We start from the raw sequence: 20,775 nt of genomic DNA on the forward strand, positions 1-20,775 counted from the left end.
AACAAGTTAGTTAACTGAGTAACTCAGCTTCCTCATCAGTAAAATGAGGATAATAAAAGTAGTTAGGCCTCATGATGACTGTGATCATTTAATGAGGCAATACAGATAAATCCCTGCATGGTACCTGATTTCGATTCATATCAGCTATTATTTTCACTCGTCTTACTCACTAAGCACCTACCATGTGCATCAGACTCATTGTGTGAAGGATACAATGGCTCTGGTTCTTAAGAAGTTTTGGACCTGGTGGGTATGACTTATTTATGTGACACAATGAACAATCAAGGTATGTACCATCAAAAAAAAAAAGTCACGTTGTGTGGTAGTGATGCAAGTCCAGAGAACAAAGACGTAGAGGTAGAACAGTCATGGAATCACACACTCGGGGGCGGATCTTCCGTTGACCCTGACAGATGGATTTAACTGAGTGGACAAAAGGGAGAGGGGCTTCTGACTGGAGAGGAAGAGCATGGACAGAGGCACAGAGGGGGGATGAGTGTGGTGGACCACTCTTGACTGCTGTTCAAAGTGCTTGAGTTTGTCGTCACCCCTCCTACTCCTCAACTCCTCTTTCTCCTGACGCGGGCATGACCTTAGACAACGCTCGTGGGTTCTGAGGGCCTCGGTCTCCTCATCCGTGAGAGGAAGGTGCTGAAATGGCCCCAGGCAGCTGTCAGATTCAGAGTCCACCCACGGTGCCCACTGCTCTCCAGATTTACTTACCACAGCCCATTAACAAGACTGAGCCCAGTACCACAACGCCAGCACGTGAGATATCAGTATAAACTGAAGCCGCAAAACCGCCTGAATAGGCAAGAGAAAGGGAAAGGAGAGCCACGCCTGACTCTGTGGGAAGTTACTCTGCATGCCTGGGCCACACACTCGGGTCTGCCCATCTCCACACCCACACCTCCGTCCTGAACTCAGTGGGCCTTACAACTGCTTATGCTTAGACTAGATACACCCTGTTTTCTCTCTTGAACAGCCTTCATGATCTGTTGTTGGATTCTTATCTTGCTCTTTTATATCCCAATTTCCTTTTACTTCCCATTTTGGATAAATGAAAATCTGGTAGTTTTCCTAAGCAAAAAAGTATACAGGTCTTCCTTGACTTATGATGGGGTTACATCCTGATAAGCCCATTGTAAGTTGAAAATATTATTAAGTCGAAAATGCATTTACTACATCTCACCGACTGAACATTATAGCTTAGCCTGGTCTGCCTTAAATGTGCTCAGAACACTTACATTAGCCTACAGTTGAGAAAATTCATTAACACAAAGCCTATTTTATAATACAATGTTGACCATCTCATGTAATTTATATTGAATACTGTACTGAAAGAGAAAAACAGAATGGCTGTCTGGGTAGAGAACGGCTGTTCACCTCGTGGATGCATGGCTGATGGGGAGCTGCCACTACCCAAGGTTATGATGCCACGTATCATGCTACATAGCATTAGCCCAAGATGGGATCAACATTCCAAATTCAAATTGTCTGCCTAAGTGATCCCATCTGATGGCCTGACCAGGTTACCAGGTAACCGGGATGCCCTGAAGCAGCTCCTCCTCTCAGTCCCTTTCTGTGCTCCCGCTCCTTCACCCCTTCACCCGGCAGACTGCAGTGTCAGGCCTGCCCCACTCCAAACACTGCCGGCCCTGTCAATCCTCTTGGAAAGCCCCTGCCAGTCTGATACGATTTCCAGGGGCAGGGCACCACTCGGGCACCCCTGCCTCAATTATTTTCAGTATTTGGCCCTTTCAGGCCTCAGCAATGTGACTTACAGACTCAGGGAAAATGCAAAAGCTGGAGATCCCTGTCTCAATGTCTTTAGAACTTCACTAAGAAGTAGAGCTTTTGTGTCAACACAAATACCTGTAGGGTTAGAGTAACCTCATCTGTGATGGCATAAATGACAGTAACCGACAGCAAGACTACGGTGGCCAGGTAAACATCCAACCCCAAAACCAGCCTCATGAACATGGCGCCAGTGCAGATCTCCACCTGAAATGGGTACAAACGTAGCAGGCTGCACTTTCATTTCCAGCTCTATCGACAGCTGTCCCATAAAGACGCTGACCTCAGAGGCCATCTGAAGTCAGCACGTCCACTCCATCCCTAGTGGACACTGGGTGAGGTCTACCCAAGTTCTGTTGGGCAACACAGCTGGTGCTCCATGTGTTCAGCCAAGGTCAGGACCTTTAAGCCTTGGGCTAAGTTAATACAACTTAGCCTCTTCCTCCTTGGAGCCTCAGAGTGGGGAGTATGCCCAGGGAGCGAGCTGTTCCTGCAGTTCTGCCAGTGGGAAAGGCAGAGGGGGCTGCTTACCAGGGACTGGTAAGCTTTTTCTGTAAAGGGAAGATGGTAAATGCTGTAGGCTTTGTGGCACACAGACCATTTCTGTTTTTTTAAGACTCTTTAAAACTGTAAAAACCATTCTTAGCTCAAGGACTGTACAAAGCAGATCACTAGTCTGACTGGCCTGCGGGCTGGGTTTGTTAACCCCAGGCTTCGTTGACAATGAGTCTGAAGCACCTGGCTAACCTCGTGCTTTGGTATTCTGGTCTCCAAAGCCAGGGATACAATGGGCAGAGGTTCTTCCAACACCCAACATTTACACACCGAATGTTTACTGAGCACCAGCCATGCGGTAGATACTCGGCAGGGTTCAGGAGATCCAAGGGTTACCAAAACTCAGTCACTGTCTTCAAGTACCTTATGTTTAATGAAGGAGATAGGCCACCAAATAGGCAATTTCCATGCAGTGTGATAAGTGACACTCATTCAGTCATTCAAAAAAAACACCTGTCAAGTGCCTTATGTGCTAACCACGTTCTCAGCAGAGGGGGATTGGAGGGAGCAAGCCAGGAAAGGGCCCGGGGCTCAAGAAGCTGCACCAGAGTGGAGAAGACAGATAATAAGCAAGGAAACAGATAAATTCTCTCACATGGTGGCGTGTATTACAAAGGAAACAGAAACAGTAATGGAGTAGAGACTGACTGGGCACATCCAAGGAAGGCCTCTCCCAGGAGGTGACATTTCAAAAATCTGGGGGAAGAACATTCCAGACACAGTACAGAGCAGGTGTCAAGGGCCTCAAGTGGGAATAAGCTTGCTGGATTTGAGAAATGATACGGCGAGTACAGGGGAGGAGATGAGGCCAGAGGCAGGGCCGGGGTGGGAAGGCTTCACAAGTCATAACACGAGGTTCAGTTCTCTTGTAAGGGTGGTGGGGTGCCTGGATTGTTTCCAGCAGGGGAGTGGCATCACCTGATGACATGACGCCCAGGGTTCTCTGGGAACACACAGGAGGGGCCTGTAACCCAGGCTTGGGAGGCAAAGAAGATGCCTCTGCCTTTCATTTTGTGTATCATTAAGCTATTTTTTCTCTACTTTAGCTTAGACAGCAGAGGCCGACAAGTAACTTATAGGGCCCCAGAGTGAACTGCTGCAACAAACCTAGCATAGTCCTGCCTATCGATTTTTTTGTGTTTTTCTTCCTTGGGCTGGCTTTTACACAACTCACCAAGATCTTACTGAAGATATAAAGGAATAAGTACAGAATAGCAAGGAGGAACTGGATCCGGTAGCCACCAAACCTCTTCCTCAAATATTTGGGCAATGTTACTACCTGTAGGAGCAACAAGAGAAGCCACCATCAGGCAGAGCGCTCACAAGGTGCTGGCTGTCAGGGAGATGCGGCTGACAGTGGGAGTGGCCCAGGAGTACCAGGTGCAGGGTCACCGACTCTTGCTTTGCATTACACGGACCCCTGTTAAGATGGGAGAACTAAGAAAGAAGAGGCAAAACCGCTGTCTTCAAGAAGCTTGGAATTTAGCTTCCTGTTCAACCCTTGGAAAGCAGAAGTAAATGCAGCTAATTGAATATGTCAAAAGATGACAAATCACTTTCATGAAATAATCATAGAGCAAAATCAAATGTTTTTATCACATACTACAAATATACCAAGGGCTCAAGGGAGACACAACTTGACTCCACAGCTCTTGCACCTGGTCCTCCATGCCAATGCTGCTCGTGTGTGTGCTGGTGCCCCAGACCGCCCTGCTCATTTCTCCCTCTACCATCTCATGCTGTGTGTGCCCGGTGGCAGGGAGCGCCCTCTTCGCTCATCAGGTGCCTGGCTCCTAGCACAGTGCCTGGCTCACGGCGGTGAATAAACCAGCGGTAACTGAATACCATCTGGCCTCCAGTCCCGATTATTCTCCTGTGCTCTTGTTCCCCCACCTCACACATGCAAATCCCATCTGCTTTCTGAAGCCTTAGCTGGGGGCTTGGCAGGGACCAAACGCCCCCTCCTAAACACCTGGAGCTTTTATTCATTTCCTCTTCATTTGGTTCTTAATCATATGCTGCCACACACGGCTGACTTTCTCAGTCAGGCTCCAAGCCGTTTCACACTCACTACTCATATTAGTTTGCCAGGGCTGCTGTCACAAAGTACGACAGAGTGGCTCACACAACAGAAACGCATTGCCCTGTAGCTCTGGGGGCTGGCAGCTCGCGGTGTCCGGGGCTGGTTCTCGTGGGGCCCTGAGGAAGGATGCATGCCAGGCCTGTCTCCTTGGCTGGCTGAGACCATCTCCCCGCTGCGTCTGCTCATCCTTCCCTCTGTACATGTCTGTGTCCAATATCCTTGTCTCATAAAGTCATGCTGGATTAGGACCCACCCTAACGACCTCATTTTAACTTAATTACTTCTTTAAAGACTTTATCTCAAAATCCCTCACAATCTGAGGTGATTTTCCTGGGATTATGGCTTCACAATTGCAAGCTTTAGACTGCATGGCAAACAAAGCCTTCCACAATTTTAATGCCCTCTCCACAAGTGTACATTTTTAACAGTTTTATGAGCCATGGTTTACACACAGTAAAATTATCCCATTTTAAGTGAAAAGTTTGATGAGTTTGGGAAAATGTATACAGTTGTGTGATCACCACACCACCACACTCAAAATATAAGGCATTTCTAACACCCTGCTAAGCCCCCAAGGGCGTGCGGCCAAGATCCTCACCACCCCGGTCTTGGAAAACCAGCTGTCACCAGACTCGCCTTCCCTGGAGTTCAAACCCATGGAGTCACACAGCTCCGGGGAAACCAGTGTGAATGGTCACAGAACGACCAGAGTTCCTGCTCACAAATCACTCATGAACTTCCCTTTGGGACCAGCAGACCTTCCTATTTCCTCCACAACCCAACCCTGGCAACCACCATTCTGTTGTGTGTTTCTATGAGTTTGACAATTTTTTAAGATTCCACATATAACTCATATCATGCAGTATTTGTTTCTCTGTCTGGTTTATTTTACTGGTTCACAATTTTCTTTTAATGCATATGGCTAGTAAGGAAAGTATCCATAATCAATAAAGAATAAATACAACCCCCCCAAAAAAAAGAGCGTGTGTGCTTCTATGTCCTGCTGCTTTCACCTGGTACCACATTCTGCTTCTCACCCGTGCTGTCACTCGACGGCTCCTCGGTGCCACCTAGTACCATGTCGCGTGCTGTCTGTCCCAATTCAGATTATTTCTAGGTTTGGCTGTTAGGACTAAAACTCCCTGTACCAGTCTGTGTGTGGACGTGCGTCTTCATTTCTCTGGGGTGGGGTGAAGTGCCACACCCAGGAACAGAACGGCTAGATCCTAAGGTGTAACTGGGTAAGAAACTGCCAACCTGTTTGCCAACGTTCCCTCCAGAAAGGTACGAGCCCCAGGGGCTCCACAACCTCTCCAGCTCTTGGTAGCGTCAGTCCTTTTAATCTCAGCCATTCTAGTGGGTGTGCATGGGATCTGATTTTAAGTAGCATTTTCCTAACGGTCAGTGATAGTGAACATCTCTTCATGTGATTATTTGCCATCTGTATATTTTCTTTGGTGAAATGTCTTCTTGCTGTTAAGCTTTAAGAGTTTTTAAAAATATGTATATTCAGGATATGTCTTTTATTGTCAGTATGTTCTACAAATACTCCTTCCCAGTCTCTAGCTTGACTTTTCACTTTCTTAAAAATATACTTCAAAGAGTTAAAGTTTAAAATTTTACTTTGAAGTCCAATATATAAATTTCTTCCTTTATGGTTTGTGGTTTTTGGGTCCTAAGAAATTTTTACCTACCCAATAACCTTCAAATATTTTTTTTTTGCAATAAGTTCTTTTTTTAATTAAAGTATAAGTGACATATCACCTTACATTGGTTTCAGGTGTACAAAATAATGATTCAATATTTATATATATTTCTTTTTTAAAACAATTTATTTAATTTATTTTTGGCTGCGTTGGGTCTTTGTTGCTGTGCACGGGCCCTCTCTAGTTGCAGCGAGTGGGGGCCACTCTTTGTTGCGGTGCGCAGGCCCCTCATTGTGGCAGCCTTTCCCGTTGTGGAACACGGGCTCTAGGCGCATGGGCTTAGCTGCTCTGCGGCATGTGGGATCTTCCTGGACCAGGACTCGAACCCATGTCCCCTGCATTGGCAGGCAGATTCTTAACCACTGCACCACCAGGGAAGCCCTATTTATATATATTTCATCTTCATTTTTTAAAGAATACTTTTGCTGGGTATAGAATTCTCGGTTGACAGCTTTTTCTTCCATTCAGCATGTGACTATGTCATTCTGATGTTTTCTGGTCTCCACTGTATCTGATGAGAAGTCGTCTATTAACTGTATCATTGTTTCCCTGCATGTAATGTGTTGCTTTTCTTTTACCACTTTCAAAATCTTCTCTTTATCTTTGCTTTTAGCAGTTTGACTGTGATGTAAACCTATGTGTAGTTTTCTTTGTGTTTATTCTATTTAGTGTTTGTCAAGCATTTTGAATCTGTAAATTAACATTTTCCACCAAAGGATATATTTTCGGTTATTATTTCTTCAAAAATTTTTTTCTGCCTCTTTCTCTTCTCTTTCTGGGACTCCAATTACATGTCTGATCGATTGCTTGATATTGTATCACAGGTCTCTAAGGTTTTGTTCCTTTTTCTTCAGTTTTTTCTCCTCTGTTCTTTACCCTGAGTAATTCTTATCTTCAAGTTCACTGATTCTCTCTTTTGCCATCTTAATTGTGCTGTTGAACTCCTCTTGTGAAGTTTTCATTTCAGCTACTATGCTTTTCAACTCGAGAATTTTGACTTGGTTTTTTTGTTTGTTTTGGGGTTTTTTTGGTTTTTACTTTTGTTTATTTTTTATTAAAAAAATTTTTTTTTATTTTTGGCTGCATTGGGTCTTTGTTGCTGTGTGCGGGCTTTCTCTAGTTGCCATGAGCAGGGGGTACTCTTCACTGTGGTATGCAGGCTTCTCATAGCGGTAGCTTCTCTTGTTGTGGAGCATGGGCTCTAGGCGCGCAGGCTTCAGTAGTCGTGGTGCAGGCTCAGTAGTTCTGGCACACAGGCTTAGTTGCTCCACGGTATGTGGGATCTTCCTGGACCAGGGATCGAACCCGTGTCCGCTGCACTGGCAGGCATATTCTTAACCACTGCACCACCAGGGAAGTCCCGACTTGGTTCTTTTCTACAGTTTCAGTTTCTCTGTTGAGAGGTCCTATTTGTTCACTCATTAATATCACATTTTCCTTTACATTTTGGAATACATTTATAACAGCAAGCTGAAGTCTTTGTTTTGTTAAATCTACATCTGGGTCTGCTCAGAGTCAGCTTCTACTTATTGCTTTTTTTCTCCCTGAGTGTGGGTCATGTTTATTTTCCCATTTCTTGGCATATCTAATAATTCTTGGTTGAAGACTGGCCATCATAGATAATATGATGTAGCACTCTAGAATCCGTTTTGTTCTTCCAAGGATTAGTGCTCTTGTTTGAGTAGGAAATGAATGTGTCTGGACTCAGACTACCATATCTTCCGTGCCACCCTGACCCCCACCCTGCAGTGCAGAAGCTGAGGTCTCCACTTGGTTTTCCAGCTTCCAGCTGCTGCTGACTTAGCCTGGTCCTCTGAAGGTTTTCCCTGCACTTGAGTAGCCTGGCAGTCAGTCAAGGGTTTGGGCAGAATTTATACTGAGATTTGGGGACCAACCCTCTCTTTGGCTCCCTTGTTTCTGGAGCTCTCCTCCTAAGTTTCGGGTTGCTTTGCCAGCCCTCAATTATGTCCTTGATACCTCCAACCAGCAAGACTTCTGTCTTCCACTGCCTGCCCTGTGCGGGCTGGGGAATGTGCTCAGTCACTAGCACAGCAAACTCACAAATCTCTCCAGGAACAGTCCTGTCTTTGCAAGACAGATCTTTTTTTGGCTGGGCTCCCTGGGGTCTCAGGTATGCCTGTGTACTTTGGTGGTTAGCCAGAGATTTGGGCTTTTTGTATATTTTAAAATCCTTCTATACCTCAAGGACATAAAGATATTCTTTATTTTCTTATAAAAGTTAGACAAATTTTTGCCTTTCCTATTTAAGCCTTTAATCAATCCAAAATTATTTATGTGTAGAATAGGGATTTAATTTTATTTTTTTCATATGATAACCAATTGATCCTCCTTTCCTCAGTCATCTGCAATGCCCTCAATGTCATAAATCAGGTGTTCATACATATGAGTGTTTCTGGGCTTTTTCACTCTCTCTTGTGTCAATGTGTTTATCCTTGTGCCAATACCAAACTGTCTTAATTACTACAGCTTTATAGTAAGTCGTGCTATTTGGTAAGATAAGTCCTTCTTATTTTTCTTTGATAGGAATATCTTTGCTATTCTTATGCTTTTGCTCTTCTACATACACTTTATTTACTTTTTTCCAGATTTATTGAGCTATGACATACATCATCATACAAGTTTAAGGTATGTGATGTGATCTGATACATGTATATATTGCAAAATGATTAGCACAGTAAGTTTACGTTATTATCTCCATCACCCCACAAAACTGCCACTTTTTTGTTGTGAGAACATTTAAGATTTACTCTCTTAGCAACATTTAAGTGTATAATACAGTATTGTTAATGATAGTCACCATGCTAATTTTTTTTTTAAAGATTTTTTTGATGTAGACCATTTTATTGAATTTGTTACAATACTGCTTCTGTTTCATGTTTTGGTTTTCTGGCCACGAGGCATGTGGGATCTTAGCTCTCGAACCAGGGATCGAACCCTTACCCCCTGCATTGGAAGGCAAAGTGTTAACCAGTGGACCACCAGGGAAGTCCCACCATGCTAATTTTTATTTATTTATTTATTTATTTATTTATTTATTTATTTTTGGCTGTATTGGGTCTTCGTTTCTGTGTGAGGGCTTCCTCTAGTTGTGGCGGGCGGGGCTTTCTCTAGTTGTGGCGAGCGGAGGCCACTCTTCATCGCGGTGCGCGGGCCTCTCACTGTCGCGGCCTCTCTTGTTGCGGAGCACAGGCTCCAGACGCGCAGGCTCAGTAGTTGTGGCTCATGGGCCCAGTTGCTCCGCGGCATGTGGGATCTTCCCAGACCAGGGCTCGAACCCGTGTCCCCTGCATTGGCAGGCAGATTCTCAACCACTGCGCCACCAGGGAAGCCCCCCACCATGCTAATTTTTTAATCCATTCATCCACTCTATGCCTTTTGATTGGAGTATTCAATTCATTTACATGTAAAGTAATTATTGCTAGGTAAGGACTTACTAATGCCATCTTGGTAGTTGTTTTCTAACTGTTTTGTAGTTTCCCTGTTACTTTCTTCCTCTCTTACTATCTTCCTTTGTGAATTAATGATTTTCCATAGTAGTATGCTTTGATTCTCTCCTTTCTCTTTTGTGTATCTAGCATAGCTTTTTGCTTCGTGGTTACCATGAGGCTTCCATAGATATAACAGTCTATTTCAAGGTGATAACTCAAATGCATATAAAAACTCTACCCTTTTACTTCCCTCCTGACATTTTATGTTTTTGATATCACAGTTTACCTCTCTTTATATTACGTATCTGTTAACACATAATTGTAGCTATGGTTTTTTTAAATATACTTTTGTCCTTTAACCTTTAGAGTTAAGTGGTTAACGTACCACCATCTTACTGTATTTGAGTAGTCTGATTTTGACTATCTACTTACTATGTTTTCATGTTACTAATTAGCATCCTTTCATTTCAGCTTGAAGACTCCTTCCACCATTTCTTATAAGGCAGCTCTAGTGTTGATGAACTCCCCCAGCTTTGGTTTGTCTGAGAAAGTCTTTTTTTCTCTTTCATTTCTGAAGACCAACTCTGCCAGATAAAGTATTCTTGGTTGGCAGTCTTTTTCCTTTACCACTTTGAATACATCATCCCACTGTCTCCTGTCCTGCAAGCCTTCTGCTGAGAAATCCACTGATAGCCTTATGGGCGTTCCCTTGTATGTGAGGAACTTTTTTTCTTTTCCTGCTTTTAAAATTTCCTCTCTGTCTTTGATTTCAGACAGTTTTATTATAATGTGTCTTGGAGAAGATAGTTTGGGGTTAAAACTTGTGGGGGAACTGATGAGCTTTGTCATCTTGGATATCCAAATCTCTCCTCAGATTTGGGAAGTTCTCCATTTTAAATAAGCTTTCTGCCTGCTTCTCCCTCTCTTCTCCTTCTGGGATGCCAGTAATGTGTAGATTGTTTCTTTTAATGGTGTCCCATAGCTCACATAGGCTTTCTTCACTCTTTTTCATTCTTTTTCCTTTGTTCTCCTCTGACTGGGTAATTTCAAATGACCTATCATTGAGTTCACAGAATCTTTCTTCTGCTTTGCCAAGCCTGCTGTTGATGTCCTGAGTTGCATTTTTCATTTAATTCATTGTAATCTTCAGCTCCAGAATTTGTTTAGTTAGGATTCCTATCTCTCTGTTAAACCTCTCATTTCCTTCACATATTGTTTTCCTTATTTCGCTGAGTTGTCCTTCTGTGTTTTCTTGTAGCTCGCTGAGCTTCCTTCAAACAACTGTCTTGAACCTTTTATCAGGCAAATCTTTGGAGTTGGTTACTGGAAAATTATTGTGTTCCTTTGGTGGTGTCATGTTTCCTCGATTTTTCAAGTTCCTTGAAGTCTTGTGTTGATGTTTCTGCATTTGAGGAAGCAGTCACCGCCTCCAGTTTTTACTGACTGGTTTTTGGAGACAAATACCTTCCATCAGTCCTGCTAGGGATTCTGAGGCTTTCTCAGACCTTTCCTTGGATACACCTGCTTCACATGTCTTCCTTGATCCTACAAAGCCAGGTTGAGAGCTGACAGCCTCCAGTTTGCTTGCCTTACAGAGGGTGGTGCTGAATGCTCATCTATGTGCTTTCCCAATCCCACAGGGTCAGACTGGCTTTCTACGTGTGCTCACTAGCTTTACGCCAGGAATCAACACTGCCACAATTGGAGGTAAGCTAAGGGAGCTGGCCACAAGGTGGAGGCATATGTGGGTGAGGCATGCAGAATGTTGGGGTGTCTGCAGGCCAGCTGGGGAGATCTGCAGGTGAAGAGCCCCCAGCGGCTTACTGGCAGGCTTCCTGATAGAGTTTGCAAGGGGGTTAGTAGATTTGTGTTCCTTTGATGCCATCTGAGAGCCCTGAGTGCTGCTCTCCCAGCCACTCCCCACCCCCTGGTCATACAGCACACTTGAATATTCTAGATGGAGTGAGAAAGAAGTAGGTATTTTTGGCAGCAGTCTGCGCAGCTAGAGTAGCTGGGCACTTACACGCTGTCACTCTCCCCCATGGGACAAATCTCAGGCTAAGAAGGTATCTCTTGGCACTGAGCTGTGCCACCTCGGGGGAGGGGTGACATGGGTAAAGTTAACCTGTCCCTCTCACCCTCTTCAATGCATCCAGTCGTGGGTATTTTTTATTTCCAACAGCATGACTCCTGTACTTCCACAAAGGCCCTCTCACCTCTGGGTGACAGTCTGAACTGGAGTTCTTTGACAGAACACTCTTATTCTGCCATGTTGGTGACATCATGCCATGTATCCCTGTGGATGCTAGGCCTGGACGGTTTCTTCTTTGTTCTCTCTCAGCCAGGCACTGACCTCTTTGTCCCCTTATCTCCTACATACATTTTAGAGTCAGCTTGTCAAGTTCCTCAAACATCTTCTTCTGGATTTAGGGAGAACTAACATTTTTAGGCTGTTGTCTTCCAATCATTAACAGAATTGTTCTCTTAATTTAGGTCTTATTTTTTTAACAAAGTTTTAAAATGTTTTCTATAAAAGCTTAAGAGGTGAACTCTTGAGTAAGGTCCAGAGTGAAACAGTAGGCAGTTACTGGCTTCTGTTTACCAGTCAGAATGATGTTATTTCAGACATTTCTTAGGATTTAGGGAAATCAGTACAAGGATCAGAACACTGAGAAGTTTAACTTGTCTTCTAGGATGTTATTTTTTTAAATTTAATTAAATTTAATTAATTTATTTATTTTTGGCTGCATTGGGTCTTGGTTGTTGCGTGTGGGCTTTCTCTAGCTGTGACGAGTGGGGGCCACGCTCCGCTGCGGTGCGCAGGCTTCTGATTGCGGTGGCCCCTCCTGTTGTGGAGCACAGGCTCTAGGCACGTGGGCTTCAGCAGCCACAGCACACCGGCTCAATAGCACAAGCTCAGCAGTTGTGGTGCACGGGCTCAGTTGCTCCGCGGCATGTGGGATCCTCCCGGACCAGGGCTCGAACCCATGTCCCCCGCATTGGCAGGCGGATTCTTAACCACTGCGCCACCAGGGAAGCCCCCTCTAGGATGTTTTTATGTACATATGCAATATTTGTAAGAAAAAATATTGTAGGGCTTCCCTGGTGGCGCAGTGGTTGACAGTCTGCCTGCCGATGCAGGGGACACGGGTTGGTGCCCCGGTCTGGGAAGATCCCACATGCCACGGAGCGGCTAGGCCCGTGAGCCATGGCCGCTGGGCCTGCGTGTCTGGAGCCTGTGCTCTGCAATGGGAGAGGCCACAACAGTGAGAGGCCCGAGTACCGCAAAAAAAAAAAAAAAAGAAAAAATATTGTAGAGAAAAGAGTAACTGGTAATGGATACTCACCCCAGCCTTAATGTAAATGGGAGAAAATACCCAACCAAGAACACAGCGCACAAATGGAGCCTGAAACCAAGAAAAGAAGAGCAATTAAATCAGGGTCCCACCTAGGCTAAGCTCTTAAATGAGATACAAGTTCAGTTACTGTTTTGAGCCCAATAAATGTATCATTACTGGGGACCTTGCAAATAACAGCCCAAGCATAAGCCTTCCAGTACAACAAACTTAACTTACAGGCACTTGATCTTTGCCTATAAAGGGGTGCATCCTTAATTTAGGTGGGGTTAGCTGAGCCAATTTTCAAGATATTTATTAAAATTTATTGTTTGCCTACTTCCAGATAGAAACAAAGGTGGCTTATAATTAAACAAAAAAGATAGTAAAAAAAAAAAATCAGAAACCATTCGGAGAAATGGTAGAGAAACTATACCAAAATTTACACAAGTTATTGAAATTAAGTAATGCATTTGGCTCTGGCTTTCTTTACAAAGAAGGGGTAAGTTGAATATATGAAGGAGATGTGAATGAATTCTGAGAACTAAATGGTGGTAAAGACCAGGGCTCCTTATCAGGTCTGGAATTAACTTTGTTAGAAGTATTGTTTATTTCTGTAGTCTACCAGAGGAAAAGATGAGACCCAGAAAGTAGGGAGCTTTCTGATTTATCAAAAAAAAAAAGGGCCAGGTGATTTATATAGAGATAGGTTAATTAACCCAAGACACATAAACTCACTTATATTAATTTAGGTGAACAAATTCTATGTCCTACAACAAATATATTCCACAGATTAGATAAATAATCCATTTTATAAGTTTTATAGTTGAAACCTAGTATTCATAGACGATCAATTAGGAGTTTTGTAGTAACCAGCTGAATATCTCAAAGAACTCAGTTGAGCCTATTCTCAGTATACAGTTGACCCGTGAACAATGTGGGGGTTAGGGGTGCCAACCCCCATGTAGTCAAGCTAAATCTGTCTCAAAAACAAAGGAATTGATAAATGACTCATCCAAGGGCAGGAAGCTGAAACAATCTAGATAGAATCAGGACTCAAACCCTAGTTCTTTTGATTCCACATATCGTGATCTCTAATTGAACACAAACTTTTCCCCACACGTAGTCAATTTAAAGATCTGTGAAATGAAAATACAAGTACTATATTTATTGAAAAAAAATCTGCGTGTAACCGGACGTGCACGGTTTAAATGCATGTTTTTCAAGGGTCAACTGCATACTGCAAATGTGTACATACTGATAAACACACACACACATATATACATATATATCTATATGTCTATGTACACACACATACATATGTGTATGTATGTATGTATATGTTTATCTACATATATATTTAAGTGTTAATATGATCTTTTCCCTACCTGACTAGTCTCCTATGGTCCTTGGAATGTAAACATTCTCTATCTCTTCATTACTTTATTAAGAAGAATGAAACTAGCACAATCTTGTTGAGAAATCAAAGACTTGGTTCCTTTCTTCCATGACTTCTCAAGGAGTCTTTAATATTTACTCAGGGCTGAAAGCAAGTTTTTATGTTTCATTTGGACAATGATAAAGGTGGAGGTTAGCTGCTACAGAAGGCACTACTTACATTCCACTCGAAGGCCCCAACAGCAATCCCTGAAGACACCCCCTTTCCAGCCAGGCCCATAAAGTGCCCAGTGCCAATATTCGAGGCAAAAAGAAAAGCACCTATCTGAAAATCAAAAGACAATTACAGATCAGAACTGTTAGTCCAACTTCAAAAACTAATTTTCACAAATATAAACTCAACCTGAATTTTATCAATACATTTCCTCAAAAGGGATTATACCCTGGGCAGAATTCCCATTCATATTTTTTCTATACAAACCCTAACGATAAATTAGAAGCCAAGTAAAAAGGGACGAAGGGAAAAAAGTATTACTGCATTCTTATGTTGCCACCCTCCACACGCTCCACTGACTTACTTGCAACTGAAGAAATATTAGCAGGAGTGTAATTTCATCACTGTTTGAAGTAATTTAAAAATATTAACAATCTAACTGATTATAAGAGAATGGTTAAAATACTAAGGTACATGAATATGATGAAATACAATGTAGCATACAGAAAGAACAAAGGAACTCTATTAAATGATAAAAAATAACGTAAACAATATTGATAATATAATCTCATTAAAATTTTGTGTGTGCATATTACACTTGTGCACATGTATGTTTATATAAACATGGGAGTAATTCTGGTAGTATATATATAAAAATACTTCTGGGGACTGGAATCATGGTTATAGAAATGGAATGGTAAGTAAATTTCAAGTTCCATACTTGGATTGTAACTTTTTTTTTTTTTACAACCAGCATATGTTACTTTCAAAATAAAAAATCCCAGAGGCATTTAAAATGAACAAAATTCCTCCTAAATCAATTTTAATTGAGTAGATATAGCCACTCCATTCAAAATCCAAATCCAAATACTGTGCTATATTTGACACAAGATACACTTAAAACCAAATTATTAAGAGAGACTAAAAATAACAAAGGCTTTTAGATAAAAACAAACAAACAAAAACCATAGCATTGACGATATTAACATAAGATAAAGTAGCATTCAATACCAAAAGCATTAAATATGACAGAGGTTTTTTTGTTTTGTTTTTAAACCATGAAACATAAAATGCACTAGTAAGACATAACTGAGAACATACAGGCACCCAAACATCGTAGCACCAACAAATATAAGGCAAAAAAAATCTTGGAAGAGGCACATAATAATTACTCAAGCAGTTATTTTTACTATTAGGAATGTTTGCTACCTTTATCATAATAATGAAAAACTATATACAATCTAAATTGCCCAATAATGTTACATAAATGGTGCAATGTCCATGTAATATAACACCATACAACTGTGTATAAATATAAAATATCTCTATCTACCTACCTATGTTTATATAGACCTAGGAAGACATTAGTACATTAAATGTACCTTCATTAATTCAGTAACTATTAATAAATGTCCACTGCCAACTATGTGTCAGACAGTGTTGTACATACTAGGAATACATCAGTGAGTAAAACAGACAAATCCCTGCCCTCATGAAGCTAACATTCTCTTAGGAAGAAGAGGATGAACAAGATAAATTAGGGGATTATTTTATAGCACAATAGACAGTGATAAATAGTAAAGTCCTACAGAGAAGAAGAAAGGTTAGAAAGCAGACAGGCACGGAAGCAACCTAAATGTCCATCGACAGACGAATGGATAAAAAAGATGTGGTACATATATATAATGGAATATTACTCAGTCATAAAAAGAAATAAAATTGGGCCATTTGTAGAGACGTGGATGGACCTAGAGACTGTCATACGGAGTGAAGTCAGAAAGAGAAAAACAAATATCATGTATTAACACATAAATGTGGAATCTGGAAAAATGGTACAGATGAACCGGTTTGCAAGGCAGAAATAGAGACACAGACGTAGAGCACAAATGTATGGCTACCAAGGGGGGAAAGGGGGGGTGGGATAAACTGGGAGATTGGGATTGACATATATACACTAATATGTATAAAATAGATAACTAATGAGAACCTGCTGTATAGCACAGGGAACTCTACTTCACCTCGCTGTACGGTAGAAACTAACACAACATTATAAAACAACTATACCCCAATTAAAAAAAAAAAAAAAGAAAGCAGGCAGGAAGTGCTATGCAGTAGAGTGGGCAGGGCCGACTTTCTGTGAGGAGGGGTGAGGGGCAAGCCAGGGGTACCTGTGAGAGCAGAGAGCCTCCAGGCAGAGGGAGCAGCAGGGGCAATGGCCCTGAGGCAGGAGCAAGGCTTAATTGTTCAAGGTCACAGAGGTAAGGAGGTGCAGATCATCTGTGGCCTAACATAGGCTGGGCTTTCATTCTGGGTGACATGGGAGCCCCCAGAGGGTTTTAAGCAGTCAGGTGACATGGTCTGACCCTTCAGCTGCTTTGTTGAGGTTGGAGGTGGAGGAGCACAAGTGGAAGGAGGGCGCCGAGAGAAGAGGCTGTTACAATCAGTCCAGGTGAGGGTGACGGCAGCATGGGCCTGGAGGCACTGATGAGAAGAGGTCGGATTTCAAATCTGTTTTTTAAATCGAGTCCCAGGACTTCCTGATGGATTGGAAGTTGGGGTGAGAGAGAATAAAAAGTCTAACACGACTCCACGGGTGTCAACCTGAGCAACTAGAAGGATGGAGTTGCGGTTCAGGGACAGGGAAGACAGCAGGAGTAGAAGATGTGCAGAACGCATGTTCCATACGCAAGACCTGACAGACCTTTCGAGTCAGGTGTCAAATGGGCAGCGGGATACACAAGACTGGAGTTGAGGGAGAGAGCTGGGACTTGCTACCAGTCTAGCAAGTTGTCTTTAATGCCATGTCGCCAGGCGTGTGAGCGTAACTGGACAGGAGACACCAGGGTCTGGCCCTGGGGAGGTTCAGCATTCAGCAGCCAGGGAGATGGGAAAGAACCAGCCAGGGGGACCTCGAATGAGTGGCTGGTGAAGCAGCAGAAAAGGAGGAGAGCCAGGTGGCAACGTGGGATGGGAGGGAGGACTGAGTTTCAGTTTCACCACCGCCAAGCCAGGTAAGAAGAGGCCTGAGCACCGACCACATGAGTAAGCCACATGGAGGGCCCAGACAAGAGCAACTCATACCCATCGGATATTTGCTGACTGAATAAAAGAATAAAAGAAAGAAAGTTGAAGTGGCAAAATTACTCTTTTATTTCCATTTCCTTTATCAATACCATAATACAGTTTGTTCACTAAGCAATAATTCTAATAGTGTAAAAAGAAGTCACATCCAGGATTGGTTCAAGATGAAGGAGTAGAAGGACGTGTGCTCAGTCCCTCTTGCAAGAGCACTGGAATCACAACTGACTGCTGAACAATCATCGACAGGAAGACACGGGAACTCACCAAGAAAGATACCCCGTATCCAAAGACAAAGGAGAAGCCGCAATGAGACGGTAGGAGGGGTGCAATCATGATAAAATCAAATCCCATAACCGCTGGGTGGGTGACTCACAAACTAGAGACCAATTATACCACAGAAGCCCGCCCACTGGAGTGAAGGTTCTGAGCCCCACGTCAGGCTTCCCAACCTAGGGGTCTGGCAACGGGAGGAGGAATTGCCAGAGAATCAGACTTTGAAGTCTAGCAGGATTTGATTGCAGAACTTTGACAGGACTGAGGGAAACAAAGACTCCACTCTTGGAGGACACACACAAAGTAGTGTACATATCAAGACCCAGGGGGAAGGAGCAGTGACCCCACAGGAGACTGAACCAGACCTACCTGCTAGTGTTGGAGGGTCTCCTGCAGAGGCGGGGGGAGGCTGTGGCTCACCCTGGGGACAAGGACACTGGCAGCATAAGTTCTGGGAAGTACTCCTTGGCATGAGCCCTCCCAGAGTCTGCCATTAGCCCCAACAAAGAGCCTGTAGCCTCCAGTGCTGGGTTGCCTCAGGCCAAACAACCACCAAGGAGGGAACTCAGCCCCACCCAACAGCAGACAAGCAGATTAAAGTTTTACTGAGCTCTGCCCACCAGAGCAACACCCAGCTCTACTCACCACCAGTCCCTCCCATCAGGAAGCTTGCACAAGCCTCTTAGATAACCTCATCCACCAGAGGGCAGACAGCAGAAGCAAGAAGAACTAAAATCCTGCAACCTGTGGAAAAAAAAACACATTCACAGAAAGACAGACAAAATGAAATGGCAGAGGATGATGTACCAGATGAAGGAACAAGATAAACCCCCAGAAAAACAATTAGGTGAAGTGGAGATAGGCAACCTTCCAGAAAAATAATTCAGAATAATGATAGCGAAGATGATCCAGGACCTCGGAAAAAGAATGGAGGCAAAGATTGAGAAGATGCAAGAAATGTTTAACAAAGACCTAGAAGAGGGCTTCCCTGGTGGCACAATGGATAAGAATCTGCCTGCCAATGCAGAGGAAACAGGTTCAGTCCCTGGTCCAGGAAGATCCCACGTGCCGCGGAACAACTAAGCCCGTGTGCCACAACTACTGAGCCTGCGCTCTAGAGCCCGCGAGCCACAACTACTGAAGTCCGCGTGCCTAGAGCCCGTGCTCCACAACAAGAGAAGCCAACACGATGAGAAGCCTGTGCACTGCAATGAAGAGTAGCCCCTGTTTGCTGCAACTAGAGAAAGCCCACATGCAGCAACGAAGACCCAACGTAGCCATAAATAAATAAATAATTTTTTTTAATTAAAAAAAATTCAAAGACCTAGAAGAATTAAAGAACAAACAACTAGAAGAATGAAAGAACAAACAAACAGAGATGAACAATATAATAAATGAAATGAAAAATACACTAGAAGGAATCAATAGCAGAATAACTGAGGCAGAAGAACGGATAAGTGACCTGGAAGACAGAATGGTGGAATTCACTGCTGCAGAACAGAATAAAGAAAAAAGAATGAAAAGAAATGAAGACAGCCTAAGAGACCTCTGGGACAACATTAAACGCAATAATATTTGCATTAGAGGGGTCCCAGAAGGAGAAGAGAGAGAGAAAGGACCTGAGAAAATATCTGAAGAAATTATAGTCAAAAACATCCCTAACATGGGAAAGGAAATAGCCACCCAAATCCAGGAAGTGCAGAGTCCCAGGCAGGATAAACCCAAGGAGAAACACACCAAGACACATAGTAATCAAATTGTCAAGAATTAAAGACAAAGAAAAATTATTAAAAGCAACAAGGGAAAAATGACAAATAACATACAAGGGAACTCCCATAAGGTTAACAGCTGATTTCTCAGCAGAAACTCTACAAGTCAGAAGCGAGTGGCACGATATATTTAAAGTGATGAAAGGGAAGAAACTACAACCAAGATTACTCTACCTGGCAAGGATCTCATTCAGATTTGATGGAGAAATCAAAATCTTTACAGACAAGCAAAAGCTAAGAGAATTCAGCACCACAAAACCAGCTCTACAATAAATGTTAAAGGAACTTCTCTAAGTGGGAAACACAAGAGAAGAAAAGGACCTACAAAAACAAACCCCAAACAATTAAGAAAATGGCAGTAGGAACATACATATTGATAATTACCTTAAGTGTGAATGGATTAAATGTTCCAACCAAAAGACACAGGCTTGCTGAATGGATACAAAAACAAGACCCATATATATGCTGTCCACAAGAGACCCACTTCAGACCTAGGGACACACACAGACTGTAAGTGAGGGGATGGAAAAAGATATTACACGCAAATGGAAATCAAAAGAAAGCTGGAGTAGCAATACTCATATCAGATAAAATAGACTTTAAAATAAAGAATGTTACAAGAGACAAGGAAGGAAATTACATAATGATGAAGGGATCAATCCAAGAAGAAGATATAACAAAAACAGCACATTACACTTTCTTCTCAAGTGCACATGGAACATTCTCCAGGATAGATCACATCTTGGGTCACAAATCAAGCCACGGTAAATTTAAGAAAATTGAAATCATACCAAGCATCTTTTCCAACCACAACGCTAAGACATTAGAAATAAATTACAGGGAAAAAAACATAAAAAACACAAACACATGGAGGCTAAACAATACATTACTAAATAACCAAGAGATCACTGAAGAAATCAAAGAGGAAATCAGAAAATACCTAGAGACCGATGACAACAAAAACACGACAATCCAAAACCTATGGAATGCAGCAAAAGCAGTTCTAAGAGGGAAGTTCATACCAATACAATCCTACCTCAAGAAACAAGGAAAATCTCAAATAAACAATCTAACCTTACACCTAAAGGAACTAGAGAAAGAAGAACAAACAAAAC

The 20,775-nt window shown here is 42.7% G+C and overlaps 1 protein-coding gene across 1 annotated transcript in view; it reads right to left on the reverse strand.

The window, feature by feature from the left end:
- Positions 1–20,775, reverse strand: part of LOC102976977 (sodium/glucose cotransporter 1-like) — a 63,607-nt gene that overhangs the window by 34,946 nt on the left and 7,886 nt on the right. Inside the window, 5 exon segments of the mRNA XM_028480522.1 lie at positions 724–807; positions 1,902–2,004; positions 3,527–3,631; positions 12,938–12,997; positions 14,544–14,648. Of these exon segments, the coding sequence (XP_028336323.1) occupies positions 724–807; positions 1,902–2,004; positions 3,527–3,631; positions 12,938–12,997; positions 14,544–14,648 (457 nt within the window).

Source organism: Physeter macrocephalus, chromosome 19, assembly GCF_002837175.3.
Source record: "Physeter macrocephalus isolate SW-GA chromosome 19, ASM283717v5, whole genome shotgun sequence".
Taxonomy (NCBI): domain Eukaryota; kingdom Metazoa; phylum Chordata; class Mammalia; order Artiodactyla; family Physeteridae; genus Physeter; species Physeter macrocephalus.